Here is a 21,789-nt window from a genome sequence, read left to right on the forward strand (position 1 = left end):
GTCGTGGCTTGGCAGTATGACCTAGAGGTGGCGGCTGAAAGCTTTGGTGGTGAGTAGATTACACTAGACAAGCAGAATCAAAGGTTTTTTGTGCCCTTGCTTTTTTTTTTAAAGTAATATTTATTAAAGTTTTAAGGGTTACAGAAAGAAAAAAGAGAAAACACCAAATTAAACAAAAACAAAACAACACATCACAATAAGGAAAGAGGAAAAAAACAGAAAAATAGAAACAATTAAAAACACAACGAATATTCCGATAACTTATCTTTCATTTGCTTGTTTCCTTGACCTCCTCACACCTCCCTTTTTTGTGTTCTAGTTCGGTTAGCTATTTCAGCAAATCCTTTCCATCTTTCCCAGTTTTTGTCCTATAATTTATCTTGATATAATCTAACTTTACTTTTCCTCCTTTCACCAATTAACAATCTATTTTTACTTAATCCTTTATAACATTTCTGCTAAAGCCACATAACTTCATTCCAACATCCTTCTAACATTCATTAATTTTACAATGTTTCTGTAAATAATCTTTAAATTTCTTCCAATCTTCTTCCACCGACTCTTCTCCCTGGTCTCGGATTCTGCCAGTCATTTCCGCCAGTTCCATGTAGTCTATCAACTTCATCTGCCATTCTTCCCGGGTGGGTAGATCTTGTGTCTTCCAGTGCTTTGCAATAAGTATTCTTGCTGCTGTTGTAGCATACATAAAGAAAGTTCTATCCTTCTTTGGCACCAATTGGCCGACCATGCCCAGGAGAAAGGCCTCTGGTTTCTTCAGAAAGGTATATTTAAATACCTTTTTCATTTCATTATAGATCATCTCCCAGAAAGTCTTAATCCTTGGGCATGTCCACCAAAGGTCAAAGAATGTACCTTCAGTCTCATTACATTTCCAACATTTATTATCGGGCAAATGATAAATTTTTGCAAGCTTGACGGGTGTCATGTACCACCTGTAGATCATTTTCATTATATTCTCTCTTAAGGCATTACATGCCGTAAACTTCATACCTGTGGTCCATAACTGTTCCCAGTCAGCCATCATAATGTTATGTCCAACATCTTGTGCCCATTTAATCATAGCTGATTTCACCGTTTCATCCTGAGTGTTCCATTTCAGCAGCAAGTTATACATTCTTGACAAGTTCTTAATTTTGGGATCTAACAATTCTGTTTCCAATTTTGATTTTTCCACCTGGAAACCAATTTTTTTGTCCAAATTATATGCCTCCATTATTTGGTAATAGTGGAGCCAGTCTCGCACTCTATTTTTTAATTTTTCAAAACTCTGTAGTTTTAATCTGTCTCCCTCTTGTTCCAAAATTTCCCAATATTTCGGCCATTTGGCCTCCATATTGAGCTTTTTCTGAGCCTTCGCTTCCATTGGTGACAACCACCTTGGGCTTTTATTTTCTAGCAAGTCCTTATATCTTATCCAGACATTAAACAGTGCTTTTCTGACAATATGGTTTTTAAACGCTTTATGTGCTTTGACCTTATCATACCACAAATATGCATGCCAACCAAATACATTGTTAAAACCTTCTAAGTCCAACACATCAGTGTTTTCAAGAAGCAGCCATTCTCTCAGCCAGCAAAAAGCGGCTGATTCATAATAAAGTTTAAGGTCTGGCAGGGCAAATCCACCTCTTTCTTTAGCATCAGTTAATAACTTAAATTTTATTCGAGGCTTCTTGCCCTGCCAGACAAATCTGGAAATATCTCTCTGCCACTTCTTGAAACAGTCCATTTTATCCAAAATTTGCAGTGTTTGAAACAAAAACAGCATCCTTGGCAGTACATTCATTTTTATCACAGCAATTCGGCCTAGCAATGATAGCTTCAGATTTGACCATATTTCTAGATCCCTTTTCACTTCAATCCAGCATTTTTCATAGTTATCCCTAAATAAATTCACATTCTTAGCAGTCATGTTAACCCCTAAGTGGTTTTTTGTGCCCTTGCTACCACCTCCCCTGAATACAAAATATATCTGCTAATAGGAATGGTTAGGCTGAGATGGAGGCATTAAGAAATTCCTTTTATGATTCTTCAGCAGGGACCTACTTTTCTTGCAGGGTCTTAATATCATTCGTTTAGGGAAGTAGACATTTTCATGGCTCATCGTCCTTCACGTACTGCATCTCTAAAAGGTACCCCTGCCCATACGGACCAGTCGTGTCCGACTCTAGGGTTGTGCGCCCATCTCACTTAAGAGGCCGGCGGCCAGCACTGTCCGGAGACACTTCCGGGTCACGTGGCCAGCGTGACGAAGCTGCTCTGGCGAGCCAGCACCAGCGCAGCACACGGAAACTGCATCTCTACTGCGGCTTAATTTAATAGGAGGGCAGGCTCCTACAAGCAGAATTTGGCAAGGAGGCAAGCTGCATACAGCTGTTAGCCTAAACTGGTACTGGAGTAGAGAATTGCGTAAGGATGCCTGGAACAGTAGCAGAGTGTGTGGGAGAAATGTAGGCTATGAGCATGGGCTGTGGAACTCTTGCTTAGAAGCCCCATCTGCTGGTCTGTGTCTGAGCTGTTTACCATGCTATTTTTCTCTTGTGCGGGAAGCCTGCCACCACGGCGGGCTCATTTGTTGGGGAAAAATTGACTGCTTTGCTAGAGAACATTTTTATCCCAAATGAAAATCCCACAGGCGGACATATATATATAAATTGTATCTCATGAGAGCAGATCTGCAGGGGGACTATGCAGGGAGGGGCTGTTTGCCACTTCCATGGCCCCTGCCTGATGTACTCACCCAGCTACCAAGAGAGAGTTTGCCTTGCATCGGTTAGTCCTGTTTAGATAACCTGCCTGCAGCTTAAAGTATGTGCTGATTGCAGTGATACTCTTTGAATGTTGACTGGCTGCCTGTCAGCTAAGGCATGGGGGTGGTCCAGAGCCTGCCTTACTGTAGCAGCAGACTTGACACATCTGGCAGAGTTGACTGTGGTGGGGTTGCTGCCTTTGGGGAGGTAAAGGGGCACGCGCCCGTCAATCAAGATAGGAAATTGTAGGTCAAGCATTGCAGGAGACAGGCCCATGACCTGGCGATAGCCTGGAGGAAGGGGAATTTTTGTTTGGCAGGTTCCCCTTTGAATGAGGCAAAGAGGAGAATGGCATGCACTTTCTACTTGGCCTGTGGCCTAATCTCCCAGCTTTGTAGGTGACACTTAATGATGGCACTAAGTTGTATCTGGGTCGGCAGATAGCAGGGAGTTGAGAAGATGCCCCAGTTTCAGTGGTGGTGGGCCAAGGAAGTTATAGTTGGAATGGAAGGGCTGACCACCATCTGGGACGGAGATGGCCCCCTGTTGCAGCCTTCCTCCTCCTTCATAGGTTACTGGCTCCTCTGGTTCGGTGGTGTTATAAATGAATGCCACAATAGGACCATGCGCATCCATGGCTTAATTGTGGATGAAGGGGGTGCACTGGGTGCCACTGACCTAACTCAGCTGTGCCCATCTGGGTACTCATAGAATCATAGAATCATAGAGTTGGAAGAGACCACAAGGGCCATCGAGTCCAACCCCCTGCCAAGCAGGAAACACCATCAGAGCACTCCTGACATATGGTTGTCAAGCCTCTGCTTAAAGACCTCCAAAGAAGGAGACTCCACCACACTCCTTGGCAGCAAATTCCACTGTCGAACAGCTCTTACTGTCAGGAAGTTCTTCCTAATGTTTAGGTGGAATCTTCTTTCTTGTAGTTTGGATCCATTGCTCCGTGTCCGCTTCTCTGGAGCAGCAGAAAACAACCTTTCTCCCTCCTCTATGTGACATCCTTTTATATATTTGAACATGGCTATCATATCACCCCTTAACCTCCTCTTCTCCAGGCTAAACATGCCCAGCTCCCTTAGCCGTTCCTCATAAGGCATCGTTTCCAGGCCTTTGACCATTTTGGTTGCCCTCCTCTGGACACGTTCCAGTTTGTCAGTGTCCTTCTTGAACTGTGGTGCCCAGAACTGGACACAGTACTCCAGGTGAGGTCTGACCAGAGCAGAATACAGTGGCACTATTACTTCCCTTGATCTAGATGCTATACTCCTATTGATGCAGCCCAGAATTGCATTGGCTTTTTTAGCTGCCGCGTCACACTGTTGGCTCATGTCAAGTTTGTGGTCAACCAAGACTCCTAGATCCTTTTCACATGTACTGCTCTCAAGCCAGGTGTCACCCATCTTGTATTTGTGCCTCTCATTTTTTTTGCCCAAGTGCAATACTTTACATTTCTCCCTGTTAAAATTCATCTTGTTTGTTTTGGCCCAGTTCTCTAATCTGTCAAGGTCGTTTTGAAGTGTGATCCTGTCCTCTGGGGTGTTAGCCACCCCTCCCAGTTTGGTGTCATCTGCAAATTTGATCAGGATGCCCTTGAGTCCATCATCCAAGTCGTTGATAAAGATGTTGAATAAGACCGGGCCCAAGACAGAACCCTGTGGCACCCCACTAGTCACTCTTCTCCAGGATGAAGAGGAACCATTGATGAGCACCCTTTGGGTGCTCAATACTCAATACAACACCAGTCTGGACTGGGTCAAGAGAGAGAGTGTTGGCTGTCATAGAAGCACCATCTCCTTTACCAGAATACCTCTTGATGTAGGGGTGGTCTTAGAGGTCTGCATCTGGTGGTGGGCTCGAAAGACAAATTGGGGGAGCTGCTGGTCTACTGGCCACCCTGTTGCCCAGTGGCATCCCTAACCAAGCTGGCAGAGGTGGTCTCCGACATGGTGTTAACAGGATCGTAGGACAATAGTCCTGGATGACTTCAGTCTCTATGTGGATGCCGCTGCTGGGCCAGTCATGGTCCCACGACAACCATGGGGCTGTGTGAAATTGTCATTGGTCCAACATTCGAAGGTTTGGAAGGGCACACCCTTGATGGAGTCTTTACCTCCAAAGGTTTGGACTAGTGGTGGCAATTTCTCTGCAAGGATGTTGGGTCAGTTCTCAGTGGCCACCCAGATGCCTGTGGGAAACCTACAAGCAGGACCCAATCACAAGCTTCTGGAAGTGCCTGGGGAAACACAGCCAGAAATGTGGGGTATTAGTATTATTTCCAGCAACTGATAATTCAAGGATACTGCTTCTGGAGGCAGAGCATAGCCAACCTAAGTTTATTTAACGCTCTTCCAAGTTGGCCATCACTGCCTCCTGCAACCATGAGTTCCATAGTTTTACTGTACTGTGTGGAGAAGTACCAGTACTTTCTTTTGTCTGCCCATAATCTTTAAACATTCAGCTGCATTGGATGGCCATTGCAGAGAGGAAGAAAAGCTTCACTATACACTTCCTCCATGCCATGCATGAATTTGGAAATATCAATCATGTCACCTCTTACCTCTCCAAACACTGCAACTTTCCCTCATAAGAGAACTACTCCACCCCCGATCATTTTGGTTGCCCTTTTCTGAACCGCCTCCAGCTCTACAATATTTTGAGATGACCAGAACTGTACACTGTTTTCCAAATGCCACACCATAGCTTTCATTAATATCAGCAGTTTTATTTTTCAATTCCTGTCCTAATGATTCCTGATGTGGAATTAGCTTATTCACAGCTGCCACCCCAATGGATCAACATCTTCATCAAGCTATCCAAGGTCTTGTTCCTGGTCACCCCAGGAATGTTTATGTGACATGAATTGCATTATGTCACATTGAATTGCATTTGCCATGCTACTGCCCATTCCCTCAGTTTGGAGAGGCCCTTTTAGCGCTCTTCACAATCTCTTCCACTCAGCCCTGTTTCTCCGTAACATCTATATTAGGAGGCCTTGCAGGCCCTGGACCAGTCAGTACCTGGATGCACTGATGGGGTGAATGAGTGAAAATAAGCTGAACTTGAACCCTGGCAAGATGGAGGCACCTGTGAGTAAGTGGTTTTCTTATAATCGAGCAGCAAGTTTTGTTAAATAAAAATTATCCAGGGAGCTAATTTTGGTAAACGTGATTGCTTCCTCCATTTGATCTTCACATCCATCTTGTGCAATAGATGGTGATAGCGGTTCAGCCTGTGGGATCTGCATGAGTCAGTGGGGAAGAGAAACAGGTAGGCTCTTAGCCCCCATCTTACCTCCTCTCCCTGGCTCTTGCATCCTGAACTGCAATGCAGCCCACCTTGGATGCCGTCTACCTTCCCATATATCCTAGTGAAATCCAGCGTGTATAATTTTTATGCCCCAGATAGTTTGTGCAAATGTAACATGTTTGTCAAGTGTTCGCCGTTAGCTTTTCATTACACAATCGCCTACTATAAAAAATACTTGAGACCAGCTGGATAAATTAAAGGGGGAAAACGACACAATGAGAGTCACCTGCTGACGGGACCGCTGCTTTCCACTTCGCTCTGGGTGAGAGCTTCTGGAAAAGAGGCCTGAAACATTAACAAAGATATTTTCCTGTTCAGCGCTTTCCAAACCTGTAATAAACGTGTGCGCAAGGCACGGGACTTCTGCACGTAGGTTGGGTTGCGTCCGATTCTTCAAAGGCGCCTAGAAGTGGCAAGTTCAAAGCGCTGATTCACCTGCGATGCGCTTTAATAGCGATGCTAACATCCGCGTAAGGCACTCTCGCGGGGTGGGGGTGGAGAAAAGGAAGTCGCTGCGCATCCTGCACGGGTGGGAGCACGCGTGGAAGGGGATGCAGCGGTGAGCGGATCTCCCTCGTCGCCTCGCGCTGCTGCTGCAACAACCAAGGATCTCGCCGGGCCAGTCCACCATGGTGCCTCACCGGCTGCGGGTCGGACGCGGTACGTAGGTGGAAAAGGAGGGGGGGAATCCGTGGAGAGGCGCGCGCAGGATGATGGCTCCTCCTCGGGCTGCTTCGCTCGGGCGTTTGTGCGGCGCGGCCCGGGCGCAGCTCCTGGCCGCCGGGCCTAAGCGGTGCACGGGAGGGGGCCGGGCGCCCTCCGCACGTGCCGCGGCAGACACGCGCACCAGCAGCCCAGCGGGCAGGGCTGCGGCGTATCAGGTTGCAAAGCCCTCTTCCCTCCCCTCGCCGCTCTCCGCGCGTTGACGTGCGAGAGGCGGCGGTGGGGCTTCGCAAGAGCGAAGATGGCAGCGCTGGCCGAGCCTCTGGGGCTGGAGAGGGGTAAGCTGCGCCGGCGGTGGAGAAGGAGGGGAGACATGGTCTTGGAGAGGGGTGGGCATCTCCTGGCCTGGAGTGGGAGAGATCGGCGGGGGGCTGGAAGGGGGAGATTCCCGCGTAAATGGAGGAGGAGGAGGATCGGGGCGGATGGATCCGCCAGCCCCGACGCACGAAAGCGAGCAAGAGCCGTGCGCCCTCGCTGCGTCCCAGGGGGATGGCGGGGAGGGGAGAGAGCATCGCCGGGGCGCGCGCGGGAAGGCGAGATCCCGCGGAAAGATGGAGGTGGCGGGTGGGTCCTTCCTTTCTCCCTCCCTCCCTCCCTTGCTCGGCATGGCTGCTGAGGAGGAGATCGGAGCTGCTTCCTCGCAGCTCGCCCGGATCTTCGCTTTCGCGCGCTCTCCTTTACGCGCGGCGAGAGCGCAAGGGAAGCGCGAGGCGATGTTCGCCGGGGCGGCTGAGGCGCGTCGCCCGAGGCGGCCCGGGGCTTCCTCCCGCTCCGCTGACAACCCCGCCGTCTCTTCTCCCTCTCCTCAGATGTGGCGCGGGCGGTTGAACTGCTGGAGCGGCTGCAGCGCAGCGGGGAGGTGCCGCCTCAGAAACTCCAAGCCCTTCAGAGGGTGTTGCAGAGCAAATTCTGCTCGGCCATCAGGGAGGTGAGCGAGCGACTCTTCCCGGGTCCTTCCTTGGCAGACGCTTCTCTTTTTCTTCATTTACAGTTTCTTCTCTCCCCTCGCCTCCTCTCCTTTCCCGCGCTCCTTGCCTGGCCTTCTTCCTCTATACCACTTCGTCACCCACTTCCCCCACCTGTCACCTCGAGTTGCACCTGTGTCACACGCATCTGGCCTCTTGTCACTCCCCTGTCACCCCGACCTTTCCCCTATGTTTGCAATCAGGTAGTGGCAGACTTGGGGCTTTCAAATTTCAGCACAACGCCAAATTTTGGTGCATCTAGCCTCCGCTCTGCATCATGCTGGTGCCTGGATAGCTCCTTTGGTTAGAGCACTGTGATCATAACACCTGGATGGGACAGCTGCATTTCTGGGGGTTGGACTAGATGGTCCTCAGGGTCCCTTCCAACTCCATGATTTTTATGATTTCTTGCAGCGCCCTCTCAGCTTGGGCAAACCAGTTACACTCCCTAACTCCGCCTCTGTATTAGGAAGAAGGGAAGCAGCCTTATATATTTACTCAGACCATAGGTCCCATCTAGAGCATTACAGTCATACCTCAGGTTACAGACACTTCAGGTTGCGTTTTTTCGGGTTGCGGACCACTGAAACTGGGAAGTACTGGAACAGGTTACTTCCAGGTTTCGGTGGTCGCACATGTGCAGAAGTGCTAAATCGCGCTTTGCGCATGCGCAGAAGCACCAAATCGCAACCCGCGTGTGTGCAGACCTGCCGCTGCGGGTTGCGAACATGCATCCCGCACGGATCTCGTTCGCAACCTGAGCGTCCACTGTACTATTTCTGGGTTAGCAGAGTCTGTAACCTGAAGCGTCTGTAACCTGAGGTACCACTGTATTAAGAAGAAGGGAAGCAGCCTTATATATTTACTCAGACCATAGGTCCCATCTAGAGCATTATTGTTTACACTGGCAGGCAGCAGCTCGCCAGGGATTCAGACTGGGGTATTTCTCAAGTCTACCCGGAGGTACCGAGGATTGAATCATAGAAACATAGCACCATGAAAGGAGATGTTCTACCTGCTCTCCCTGCCCCCCCGTCTTGCTTCCATGCCCTCTTATCTCCTGTTCTATCCCATATTCCCATTCCACAGCAGATGCTTCTTTCAAGTATCCTCCTTAGCATCTGTGTTCCAAATGGTGTCAACTCTGGACTTGGCGGACAAATCTCCCTGACCCCCCTCCTTTTATTGTCTCTTTTCTGGACAGGTCTATGAGCAGTTGTACGACACACTGGATATCACGGGGAGTGCTGAAATTCGGGCGCATGCCACGGCTAAGGTATGAGAAGAAACCCGTTGCTTTGTTTCCAGTTGTGTAGGTTCCCCTCCACCACCTGCTACGTATTTTGGGAAGCTGTTTGCCTGCTTGTTGGGATTCCTCTTAAAACAATTTAACCAAATTTTGCATGATCAAGCAATACGATTTTGGTCTATGTTTGGATCCAGCCAGATGCCAATTTGAACAGAGGTGGCTGGCTGAACCTTTCAAAGCTGCACTGATTTTAACCAGTGGTTTCAAAACGGCATTGGTTTCAACTGCAGGTTTCAAAACTGCACTATATATTTTTTTTATCATTCTGTTCCTTAGAATTCTTGTGCAACGCTTGGTCTGAAGTTGCTAGTTCTCTTGAATTCATATTTCGTTCAGCTTACTGAATTTGCTGTAATGGTGCTAGATAGCTTTAAAGCAATGTTCGAAATTAGCCAGGCGCATTTTGCATCTGACTTTCCCAGGTGCCAGGATGGTGCTTGACGTCTCCACCATCTGGAGATGCCTGCCTGGTGAACCTTGGATCTTGGCTGTTTTCACACACTGGCAGCACATCCTGTAGAATTAAATCCGTTATATTTTAACTGCACAATCAGAATGAATTTCAGGAACCAACCACAAAGTCGTATTGAAAAATACTGCTTCCGAGCTGTCTGGCCCCAAAATCAACTAAACGTTTAAGGAGCCATTTGGTGCCTAACTTATATAGCTGAGTTTCTAACACTGCTTAAAAGGCTGTGGACCGGCCCTTTCATTAGACAGAGTGAGGCAGATGCCTCAGACAGCTCACTTTCAATGTCACGGAATTACAGCAACCTGATATTTAGTTTTGCTGGGCTTTTTTAAACTATTATTTACTGTGCGATGGTTGTACACCCAGGGAGAGGTACCAGTGGGATTTTTGTGCGTTGGGTGTCAAAATAACTTGACCGGCCTTTGGCTACAAACACCTTGACGTGGGGCCGGGATGAGGGCAAGATGCCATCAAGCAGCAAAAACAGCTTAGTCCGGCCCTGATTAAATAGCTTTAGAAGGGGATTAGACCAACCCGGGAAGCAAAGAGACTTTCAGTGGCTATTAGTCATAATGGCTATATGCACCCTTTGGGTTTGGAGGCAGTATAACTCTCAGGGTACCAGTTTGCTGGGAGCAACAGCAAGAGAGGGCTGTTTTGCCTTGCTTTTGGCTTCCCTGAGGCACCTGGATGCCCTGTGCTGGAAACAGGGTGGTCAACTGAATGAAGCTTCCTTAGAACTAATATCTGTATTTCAAATATGATGTGAAAATTGCTAGAAATGGGCTGTTTATAAAGTGGTCTCCCTGTGCTCTTCTGCTTGATAGTGTTCTAAAGCGGCTTGCATAAGATGAGTAAAAGCAACAGGAAAGTAGGTTGTCCTTATGTGTGCAAGATTGCAATCTAAAAGGCATGGCATGAAAGGAAAAGAGGAGGAGGAGGGAGGAGGAAGTGATGGGGAATACAAGACTGTATGTGTGCCACAGTTTTGTAGGGGTTGGAGGGGGAACACAGAATGTTACTGTAGTTTCAAAATCTAATTTCTGAGATTCTCTGCTTTTATTTCTTTTTTTAAAAAACCAAGTTTCTAGTCCTTATAGCCCCAAATATATGCTTGAAAGTTTGGGGACTAATACGTTTTCCAGTTATTGGAAGTGAGGCTTCAGGGCCCTGTGCAGCGCCTGCCCCAGTAACTTGAAAAAGAAAAGAAAGAATAAGTCTTACAACATAAGTGATGACATGGCAGCTGAGGAATTTGCATAATTTATATGGGATTGTAAAATTCAGTTTATCTTGGCACTGAATTTATTTACAAATTCTTAGCATAGAGTATGCAGAACCCTGGGTAGAAATATGCACATGGGTTAATTTGAGTAATTTGACAGTGGCTGGGGGAACCCAGTTAGATAGCCAGCATATAAATGATGATATAATATAATAATAATAATTTATTTATACCCCGCCCATTTGGCTGAGTTTCCCCAGCCACTCTGGGCGGCTCCCAATTGAGTGTTAAAAACAATACAGCATTAAATATTAAAAACTTCCCTAAACAGGGCTACCTTCAGATGTCTTTTAAAGATAAGATAGCTGCTTATTTCCTTGACATCCGATGGGAGCGCGTTCCACAGGGCGGGCGCCACTACTGAGAAGGCCCTCTGTCTGGTTCCCTGTAACCTCACTTCTCGCAATGAGGGAACCGCCAGAAGGCCCTCGGCACTCGATCTCAGTGTCCGGGCTGAACGATGGAGGTGGAGACGCTCCTTCAGGTATACAGGACCGAGGCCGTTTAGGGCTTTAAAGGTCACCACCAACACTTTGAATTGTGCTCAGAAATGTACTGGGAGCCAATGCAGATCTCTCAGACCGGTGTTATGTGGTCCCGGCAGCCGCTCCCAGTCACCAGTCCAGTTGCCACATTCTGGATTAATTGCAGTTTCCGGGTCACCTTCAAAGAGAGATGATGAAGGATGAGTCGGAAATGAAAATCTGAGGGAATTGGGGCACGAGGGGAAGGGTGTTGCCACTGACTTAAAGAAGTCTTTGAAACAGTCCTAAATACTGGTGCAGAATCTTCTCTGCTTCCTCCCCATATCCAGGCGACGGTGGCTGCTTTCGCAGCAAGCGAAGGCCACGCGCACCCACGGGTGGTGGAACTGCCCAAGACGGACGAAGGCCTGGGCTTCAACATCATGGGGGGCAAGGAGCAGAACTCTCCCATCTACATCTCCCGCATCATCCCAGGGGGCGTGGCTGACCGCCATGGCGGCCTCAAGCGAGGAGATCAGTTGCTGTCGGTCAATGGCGTGGTGTGTATATTGGGGGGCAGGCAATACGAGAGGCTTCTTTTTGGGTGTATGGGAGCGGGATAAGGGTTTGCAGGAAGCGGAAATAGATGGGGTGGGTGGAGATCCAAAACAACTCTAGAGGTACAGAGCGTGCACAACAATTGCGGAATGCTGATTGGCTGATTTTATTTGTGGTTGCACATGCGTTGTTGATTTTATATAGACATAATACATAAAATTGGGAGGCGGGTGGCGCTGTGGGTTAAACCACAGAGCCTAGGACTTGCCGATCAGAAGGTCGGTGGTTCGAATCCCTGCAACGGGGTGAGCTCCCGTTGCTCGGTCCCAGCTCCTGCCAACCTAGCAGTTCGAAAGCACGTCAAAGTGCAAGTAGATAAATAGGTACCGCTCCTGCGGGCAGGTAAACGGCGTTTCCGTGCGCTGCTCTGGTTTGCCAGAAGCGGCTTAGTCATGCTGACCTCATGACCCAGAAGCTGTACGCTGGCTCCCTTGGCCAGTAAAGTGAGATGAACACTGCAACCCCAGAGTCGGCCACAACTGGACCTAATGGTCAGGGGTCCCTTTACCTTTAATACATAAAATTACATGGTTTCCAAAAAAAACATGTGTGCTGTTCATCTGGAGGTTTACTCCAGCTGATAGTTATTTTTTTCCTTATTATTTATAGATAGATCTCAGGGTGGTTCACAACATAAAATCGCAATAAAATAAAGTAAGAAATATAGTGGTACCTCGGTTTTCGAACATCTCCGTTGATTAACATTTCGGTTTTCGAACTCCGTAAATCCAGAAGTAACTGCTTCAGTTTTTGAACATGCCTTGGAAGTTGAACGGTCTTCCGGAATGGATTATGTTTGAAAACCGAGGTACCACTGTAATAAAAAGATCAGAAACAAACCAATAATCCCCTCTCCCCAACACATTTTAAAAGGGCATTGGATGTCAATCAGCCAAAGGCCTGGTTAAAGAGGAACGTTTTCGCCTGGTGCCTGAAGGTGTATAATGAAGGTGCCAGGCAAACTTCCCTGGGGAGAGCATTCCACAGACGGGGAGCCACTGCAGAGAAGGCCCCGTTCTCGTGTTGCCACCCTCTGGACCTCTCAAGGAGGAGGCACACGATGGAGGCCCTTGGAAGATGATCTCAGGGTCCGGGTAGGTTCTTATGGAGACAGGCAGTCCTTGAGGTGTTGCAGTCTTGAGCCATTTAAGGAGAGGGAAAACGGGGCTGGCTTCACACTGCAGCATTTTGCTGCTAGTCCTGCTTGCGTAAATACGTCATTTGAGGCAGGGACGGCTGCTTCTCACGGACCTCAGCAGTGACGATGGGAGGCGAAAGGTGGAGTCTTGAATCAGGAAATGCACTTACTGCTCTTGTGGCGTTGCTTTTCTTCCTTGTTTCCTGCAGAGCGTGGAGGGCGAGCAACACGAGCGGGCGGTGGAGCTCCTGAAAGCAGCCCAGGGTACCGTGAAGCTGGTTGTGCGCTACACGCCCAAAGTACTTGAAGAAATGGAGGCGCGCTTTGAGAAGATGCGGACGGCGCGGCGCCGGCAGCAGCATAACAGCTACTCGTAAGAGTGGGCCGGGAAATGGGGCTTTCCAAGTGGTTCTCCCGGGGGATAGTTTGGGTGGCCAGGGGCAGAAGAGGGCGGGGCTGCCACACCTGGAAGGTGAGATGGCAGCAGGTGTACCGTATTTTTCGCTCTATAGGACGCACCCGACCATAGGACACACCTTGTTTTAGAGGGGGAGAACAAGGGGGAAAAAATCTCCCCCTCTCTGCGCAGTGCCCCTTCAGCGAAGCGGCAGGAGAAACGGAGCCCCTTCCATTTCTCCTCCCGCTTAGCTGAAGGGGCACTGTGCACACCAACCCCTCTCGCTCTCCAGGCTTCAGTGAAGGCAACCCGAAGCCTCTGGAGCGCAGCGGGAACACTCCCTCTGCGCTTCGGAGGCTTCGCATTGCTATCGCTGAAGCCAAGGAGCCTGCATTCACTCCATAAGACACACATACATTTCCCCTTAATTTTTGGAGGGGAAAGTGTGCGTCTTATAGAGCGAAAAATACGGTAGCTTGAAGCCAGGTGGCTGACAGTGTCAGCTGAGTCACACAAGTCCAGCCATTAGGTTTGGGAGAGAAGTTGGGGTTTATTTTTGGTACCTGAGTTATCCCCATTGCCGGCATCAAATCTGAAATCCCAGTGTTGAAATCTTCCTGGTAGCTGATCAACATGTGCAAATCTAGAACTGGGGTAAGGAATACATGCTTTCCCTCTGGTTTCTATTAATCTGTGTGTCCCTATAGAGAGAGGGAGAGAGATCAATTTTTGATACTTCCCAGAGAGCGTCTTGCAATTGACACAGTTGGGTGATGGCAACGGAAAAGGGCAGGCACTGAAGAGAGGAGAAATCCGTGGGCAGAACCCTCAATATTAATTTATTTAGGGCCGTTTATGTTAAATATATCTAAGGAGTGAATGGCAACTTAAAAAAGCAAACAAACCCAAATTACCAAAAGCAATACAGTCATACCTCATGTTACGTTTGCTTCAGGTTGAGTGTTTTCAGGTTGCATCCCGCAGCGACCTGGAAGTTCTGGAAAGGGTTACTTCCGGGTTTTGCTGCTCGCGCATGCGTAGACGTGCAAAGTGACGTCATGCGCAGAAGCGGCAAATCGCAACCTGCAGAATCGCAGACACGTGTTGCGTTCTGCTCATGTTGCGAACGGGCCTCCGGAACGGATCCCGTTCACAACCAGAGGTACAACTGTACAATAAAACGATCAATGCAAAGTACTGACAACATCAGTAAAAAATGCAGAAATGCAATAAAGCATGATAATATAATAACAATATTAATATTAATAATTTATTATTTATACCCAGCCACTCTGGGCAGCTCCCAACAGAATATAAAAAACGTCAAAATTAAAAGCTTCCCTAAACAGGGCTGCCTTCAGATGTCTTCTAAAAGTCAGATAGCTGTTTATTTCCTTGACATCTGATGGGAGGGCGTTCCACAGGGTGGGCGCCACCACCGAGAAGGCCCTCTGCTTGGTTCCCTATCACCTCACTTCTCGATAACATGCAGAAGATGATTGGCTTTAATGATTGGTCAGAGACGAGGAGGAGGTGTCTTCAGAAATTGACTGAAGCAGGTGACCGACAGTAACGCAAAGAGCGCACCGGAGCGGTACCTATTTATCTACTTGCACTTTTGATGTGCTTTCGAACTGCTAGGTTGGCAGGAGCAGGGACCCAGCAACGGGAGCTCACCCCATCGTGGGGATTCGAAACGCCAACCTTCTGATCGGCAAGTCCTAGGCTCTGTGGTTTAACCCACAGCACCACCCGCATTAGTTAACTAGAGTGGCCACATGAAAAAAAAAATCAGTCCTTTCTCAGAGTTTTAAGAAAAACTTCTTTTGTGGCTGCCTGCCTCCCTGCTTGCTCTCACGGTTGGTATTTCCTGTCTCTCTTTGTTTCTTCAGATCCCTGGAGTCCCGAGGATAATTTGCATCATTATCTATCTGGTTTGTTTGGGCTGGCCTGCGATTTTTTCCCCCACCCCACCGCACTCTCCCCAATGGTTTTATCTGTATAGCAGGAGACATATTTATCTGCCTTCCTCCTCTTTGCCAGGAGGTGGGCTCCTATGTACAGTATTTATTCTCCACAATCCTCTTATTTAAAGATGTTCTGTGTGAGTGACTGTGTATCTGTGCGAGTCCCCACCCTTTGTGAAACTGAAGAAGTTACCGCAAAGCCCCCAAGAGCCTGTTCTTTGCTGCCTATGATGTACAGGGCTATAAAAAATTATAGGGAAATGGAAAGCTCCCACGTATAATGCCTCTCCTCTAGGGATGGTTTCGTTTCCATTGCGAGGTGAGGCGTCCCCTCTCTAGCCAGCCTCCCACCCTAATAATAATAATAATAAAATTTATTTATATCCCGCCCTCCCCAGCCGAAGCCGGGCTCAGGGCGGCTAACAACAATAAAATAGTGCAACATTTTAGAAACAATTCATTATAAAAATTAATTAAAATCAAATTGATGGCAACCATTAAGCTAAAGTTCTGTGAAGATTGCCAAAGGAGGGAGTCAGGCTGCGCCCTGACCAAAGGCCTGGTGGAACAGCTCTGTTTTGCAGGCCCTGCGCAAAGATGTCAAGTCCCACAGGGCCCTAGTCTCTTGTGACAGAGCGTTCCACCAGATTGGAGCCACAGCCGAGAAAGCCCTGGCTCTAGTTGAGGCCAGCCTAACCTCTCTGTGGCCTGGGACCTTCAGGATGTTTTTATCTGAAGACCGTATGTTCCTCTGTGGGACATACCAGGAGAGGCGGATCCGTAGGTACGAGGGTCCTAAGCCGTATAGGGCTTAGACACAGAAACGCCAACACTGATGAGAAGGCATGGTGTAGCCCTGGCTTTGGGCCTGGGTTCATATCTAACTGGCTGACCATATCACCTGTCCCTCTCTCTCTCTCAGCCTAACCTACCTCACAGGGTTGTTGTGAGGACAGAACAGTGAAAACCCGTGTTTGGTGCCCTTGAGTTCCTTGGGATATCTTGCCAATTAATACTGATAAGAGCTTTGGAAAGAGAGAATTGTCCCAGGACTCTAGGGCTACAACTTTACCAAGCCAAACCATTTTTTTTTCTATAGCAACCCATGGTAGAATGTGATTTTTTTTATATATAAAAAAGCAAAACAAGGTTGGATATGGATGTGGGAAATCACAATAATTTCAGCTGCAGAGCTCACTGGCGATCTTTGGGTAAGCTTGTGTACACTCAGCCTCAGTGTTCCCATCTGTAAAATGGGGGCTGGAACGGCCTCCCTCGCAAAGTTGCTGTGAGGATTAATGAGATAAAAAACAGCAAAACGCTATAGAGTTTTATGAATAACACGACGTGTATGTAAATAATGTCTGTCCAGATTATACTAAGTAAGAAAAGATAATCCCCCTTACCCCACAACAATCACAACAGACCTCTATTTTAGATTTCTCTTGACAGGCCTCTAAATGACTATCCTGTCACAGACAGCTTTCCGGGTCATGTGGCCAGCATGACTAAACCGCTTCTGGCGCAAGGGGACACCGTGCAGGAAACCAGAGTGCACAGAAATGCCATTTACCTTCCTGCCGCAGTGGTACCTATTTATCTACCTTCACTGGCGTGCTTTCAGTTATTTCCAGGGGCAACAGCTCCATCAGAGCATTGGCAGAAAGGGGGAAAAATCAGAATGAAATAAGCTGCAGTGCAGTTTGACCCTATGACCAGCAGGTGGAGCACTTAATGAATCTCTGGTCAGGATTTGTGAAAAAGTAACGTTTAGGTCAATTTTGGGGAGAAGTTGTGGCTCTAGCTGCATAATAATGATTTGAGAACGCTGACATAAAATATCATGGCACCCAGCCCCATCAGAATGCGAAAGCCTGTAGTTTTCAGCTGATCCATGCTGACTTGAAGTCACCTGATTGCTTTAGTCTGATTTAGTTGGCATGGGTCAGAGAAACCCACTGTTACTTGTCGTGACATTCAGAAAGCCAAGCCAAAGGGTTACCATATTTTTCCGTGTATAAGACGTCCCCATGTATAAGACCACCCCAATTGTTTGAGCCCCAAATTAAGAAATAATTGCAACATTCCGTGTATAAGATGACCCCCAATTTTAAACTTTTAAAAAATTGGGGGGAAATATAGACTTATACACAGAAAAATACAGTATGTGCAAAAAGGTCGCCCAGGCTGGGAGTTGGCACAGGTTTGCGTGAAATCTGCCACTTTCATGTGTCGATAGGGTGCAATTTAGGAAGAAGACCCATAGCTCAGTGGGTACAGCCCATGCTTTGCCTGCAGTAGTTAATAATTATGACAATAATTTTATTATTTGTACCCCCGCCCATCTGACTGGCTTGCCCCAGCCACTCTGGGCAACTCTTCCAGGATAGGTTCAGGCCCTGGTGTGTTTCATCTGAAAGGATCGGATGATACCTGAGACACAGGAAGAGCCATTGCTGGTCAGAATAGACAACACTGTTATGCTAGACCAGGGATGGGGGAAACCCTCTATTTGTTGCCGAACCACAGTTCCCATCAGCCCTTGCCAGCATGGCCACTGCAGGGGTGGATGGTGGGAACAGGTTGGGAACAGATGGACGAAAAGCCTCTGCCCCTGTTGTAAGGCGACTTCCTAATTTACAGCGAAATAGATAGCTGAGCAGGCTGTTCAAACTAGTCTTTCATTTAATCCCAAGAGCACACCTGTATGCTAAAATGCAGCTCTTAAGAGTTGTCCAGCACTGTGTTCAGTCCAAGCTGACGGCAAAATGTGTCGAATTGCAAAAATTTAAAAAGAAATATTTTCCTGGATGCTGGGATTCGATAAAATAATCCAAAAGGAGTGTCGAATCTCCTTGTAAATGCCTATATTTATTTGAATACGGTGTTGCTTTTTTCCCGATCGGTGCTCTGCATACAGTACTTCCCCTGAGCTCAAATGAAAAACTGAGTTTTTCCCCAAAACATCCCTCCTTTCAAGTTGTACTTCTTCGCAGAACTGGGACCCACCCCATGTATGCGCAGAATATGGGCTCAGGGCCAACCGACAGACTTGACGTGCTGGTTTTTTAAAATGCAGGTTGCATCAGCTTTGAGGGGTGGGGGCCGAGGGTGCTGATAATTAGCAAGATTAGTGCAGGCATGGAGAGCGAATTCCTCCCATGTCACAGTCTGGAGGAAAATCTTCTGTAATTGGGGCTGTAAACCAGCAGTTTATGCAGGAGTTACGTTCCGGCGATCGCGTCTAAAAGCCAGAGTTGCGTATAGTCAAAACACATTGGTTTCAGTGGTGGCTGGGATTGCCAACGTCATTTTTCCTAGAACCCTGCGCTCTTTTTAATTTTTCCCACGGGTGTAAAACTTGAAGGTGCACAAGTTAAAGGTGCACAAGTTGCGGGCTTACTGCATTTGCTTTTGGAGGATGACATTTTTACCCACTCATCCTCAACAAACTCATACCATGTTCAAGAGGGCTTTCCGTCAAGACTGCTGCATGGGAGGAAAAGGTTAAATTTCCCTTCTACGTCTGCTCTGATCCCGTTAATTATCGGCCCCCTAAGTATGCTGATAGGATTTTGTAATTAACTTGCATTTTAAAAAAAATAAATGCAAAAGGCTTTTAACTTCAGGTCTAGTTTGGCTCTGAGAGGAGGTCATGAAAAGAACATATGCTTTAGCGCCTTAAAAAGCAAATACCGTATTTTTTGCTCTATAAGACTCACTTTTTCCCTCCTAAAAAGTAAGGGGAAATGTGTGTGCGTCTTATGGAGCGAGTGCAGGCTGCGCAGCTATCCCAGAAGCCAGAGCAGCAAGAGGGATTGCTGCTTTCACTGCGCAGCGATCCCTCTTGCTGTTCTGGCTTCTGAGATTCAGAATATATTTTTTCTTGTTTTTCTCCTCCAAAAACTAGGTGCGTCATGTGGTCCGGTGCGTCTTATAGAGCGAAAAATACGGTAAATACAACTTTTCAGGTCCTGGCTATTGATGCTCACAGTCTCTGTTGGGGATTCATGCCTTGGATTCATGCCTTTGCTCAGTTTGTCCATTGGTTTTGGGTTTGTTCAAAACTCTGTATTCTCTGATCAACAGATTCCTGTGTCATGTTTCACGGCACTCCCAGGCTTCCGTTTTTTAAAAGCAATTTACCATGCACCACTGAGGCTGGATGAGTAAGAACACAAGCTCAGAGGCTCCCTTGGACTTGTTGGCTCTTCAGATTGCTGAAACAGTCCAGGATGCCGTGCCATGGTCAAGAAAGAGAGCGCGAGCCCAGTGCTTCCCAAACTTGGGTCTCCAGCTGTTTTTGGACTACAACACCCATCATCCTTAGCTAGCAAGACCAGTGGTCAGGGATGATGGGAACTGTAGTCCAAAACAGCTGGACACCCAAGATTGGGAAACACTGGGTTAGCCCTGTGGCTTCCCAGATGCTATTTGATGCAGCTCCCATCAGCCTTAGCTGGCATAGTAGATGGGAGTTGTAGTCCAGCAAATATCAGGAGGTCTGCAGGTTTGCCACACTTGATTTAGAGCAGTGGTGGCCAAACTTGGCCCTCCAGCTGTTTTGGGACTACAATTCCCATCATCCCTGGCCACTGGTCCTGTTACATGGGGATGGTGGGAGTTGTAGTCCAAAAAACAGCTGAAGAGCCAAGTTTGGCCACCACTGATTTAGAGGAACCAAATAGCTTGCTTGTGGCATTATGCCCCCCTAATGATACCCTGTTGTTGGGGAGCACATGCAACACTTTGCCATTGCTCTGACTAGAGTGGGGTGCAAATATCTTTTTCCTGGCCTAGTCAACCCCCCCACCCCACCCCGTCTTGCCCAAAGGCTCAGCCAAAAGTGTTGTGCTCCTCCTAATAGCTGATTAACCCTCTCTAGGAAAATCTGTCTTCCTTTAGCAGAACCTCATACTTCAGTGGACTTTTCTGCCAGCTACCCGGTCCCCATGGGTGTCATGTGATTATACCACTAGCAGGTCACTGGTTGATCAGCGCTATAAGGGAAGCGTGCCAGGGAACTCCTGTGTAAGCTGTTCCAAAAGAAGAGTGTGATTTAAGTGTAATACATCAATAAACTAGTAAAGCACAGTGTTTGAGAAGCCTCACTTCGTATTACAGTCTGTTTTTGCATCTCCCCACCCCCCTTTCTGCTCTTTAAAATGGGTGTTTGAACCTCAGTTGGAGAATGATTCTGCAAATGTACACACTAGGGTTGGGCGATTCCTGGTTTTCAACTTTGTGATATATCACCTGCTAAACATGGCAATATAATGCCATATCACGATGTCTGAAGTAAGGATGGAGCTATGTAGATGTAGAGGCGTTGGCTGGCTTCACGGTTTTCCTCACATTGTGATTTTTGTGTAGCGTACACACACAGACACACACGATTTGTGATCTATTGCAAGGTCAACAATTATGAAACCGATATCACAATATGGACTTCAAACCAGTTTAGGACGCTATATTGCCCATCTCTAGTATACCCCCAGCTTGGTTCTGTGTCACAGCACTCAAGGCATTTGTTACATCAAGGGCCTCTCGTCTCTCTGTCAATAATATGTGGTGTTATGGTGCTTATCATACACAACTACGCCCTTTGCCGTAGAAGAAATGTTGGAAGACTTGATTCCAAAGCAGGCTAGATGAAATATTGGCAAACTTGGTTTCCAAAGGCACTCTTCTGTCAAGTTTGTTGGTTCATTCATCATTCACACAAAAAACCCTAATACTGTACAATTCAGTGACATAATTTAAGATATTAAAACTGCAATGCAAATATTAAAATACAGCATCCAGCTAGGGCAGATTGACATAACGAAACCTCTGGGACTAAATGTCAGCAGAGGCCCGAGAATATGCCAAAACATCAATAGTGTCTGCCTATCTGAGCCTACGGAGAGGGGGCTAGCACCGAGAAGGCCCTCTGTCTGATTACTACCAAATTTTTCTTCAAAATGGCACAACCAAGAGAAGCCGCCTCAGCTGATCTTAGTGAATGAAGAAGGTGATGCTGCAGGTAACGATCGCCAGTTGAAGCGCTTTGTAGATCAAAACCTTAAACTGGACCCAATAGCTTATTGGCAGCCAGCGGGTGTCTGCAAGGTCAAGGTTCATAAAACCAGTGGCTAGGGCTTTATGGTTGACAGAGCACCCCCTACTGGGTTTCTGGTGTATTTACACCTTTAGTGCCTTGCTGGCGCTGCATTCTGTTTGTGGCCATTCCAGGAGTGTGTGTAAGGAGCATTTTCATGGTACGTGTATCTCTTGGAATAGAGATGTTGCCTTAGCCATCGTAGGTGCAAAATCTGTTTCACCAGTGGCTTTGTCCTGCCACATTACTGAGTTGATAT

At 47.5% G+C, this 21,789-nt stretch overlaps 1 protein-coding gene across 3 annotated transcripts; it reads left to right on the forward strand.

Annotated features, from left to right (window-relative positions):
• The first annotated feature begins 6,114 nt into the window (after window positions 1-6,114).
• LIN7B (lin-7 homolog B, crumbs cell polarity complex component) lies at window positions 6,115-20,541 on the forward strand. 3 transcript variants are annotated; one of them, XR_014541084.1, is made up of 7 exons: window positions 6,863-7,093; window positions 7,625-7,743; window positions 8,985-9,056; window positions 11,661-11,870; window positions 13,276-13,439; window positions 15,356-19,940; window positions 20,086-20,541. XR_014541084.1 is itself a non-coding variant. In XM_083583630.1 (6 exons), the coding sequence occupies exons 1-6, from the start codon at window positions 6,722-6,724 to the stop codon at window positions 15,375-15,377; spliced, it is 618 nt and encodes a 205-aa protein (XP_083439756.1). In that variant the 5' UTR covers window positions 6,115-6,721; the 3' UTR covers window positions 15,378-16,556. The 3 variants fall into 3 exon arrangements, 2 of the variants coding, with proteins under 2 accessions (XP_083439756.1, XP_083439755.1); XM_083583630.1 differs by lacking the exons at window positions 6,863-7,093; window positions 20,086-20,541 and adding an exon at window positions 6,115-6,752 and having other exon boundaries at window positions 15,356-16,556; XM_083583629.1 differs by having other exon boundaries at window positions 15,356-20,541.
• The last annotated feature ends 1,248 nt before the right edge of the window (window positions 20,542-21,789 follow it).

The sequence above is a fragment of the Podarcis filfolensis genome (assembly GCF_964270895.1).
Source record: "Podarcis filfolensis genome assembly, chromosome: 13".
Lineage (NCBI taxonomy): Eukaryota > Metazoa > Chordata > Lepidosauria > Squamata > Lacertidae > Podarcis > Podarcis filfolensis.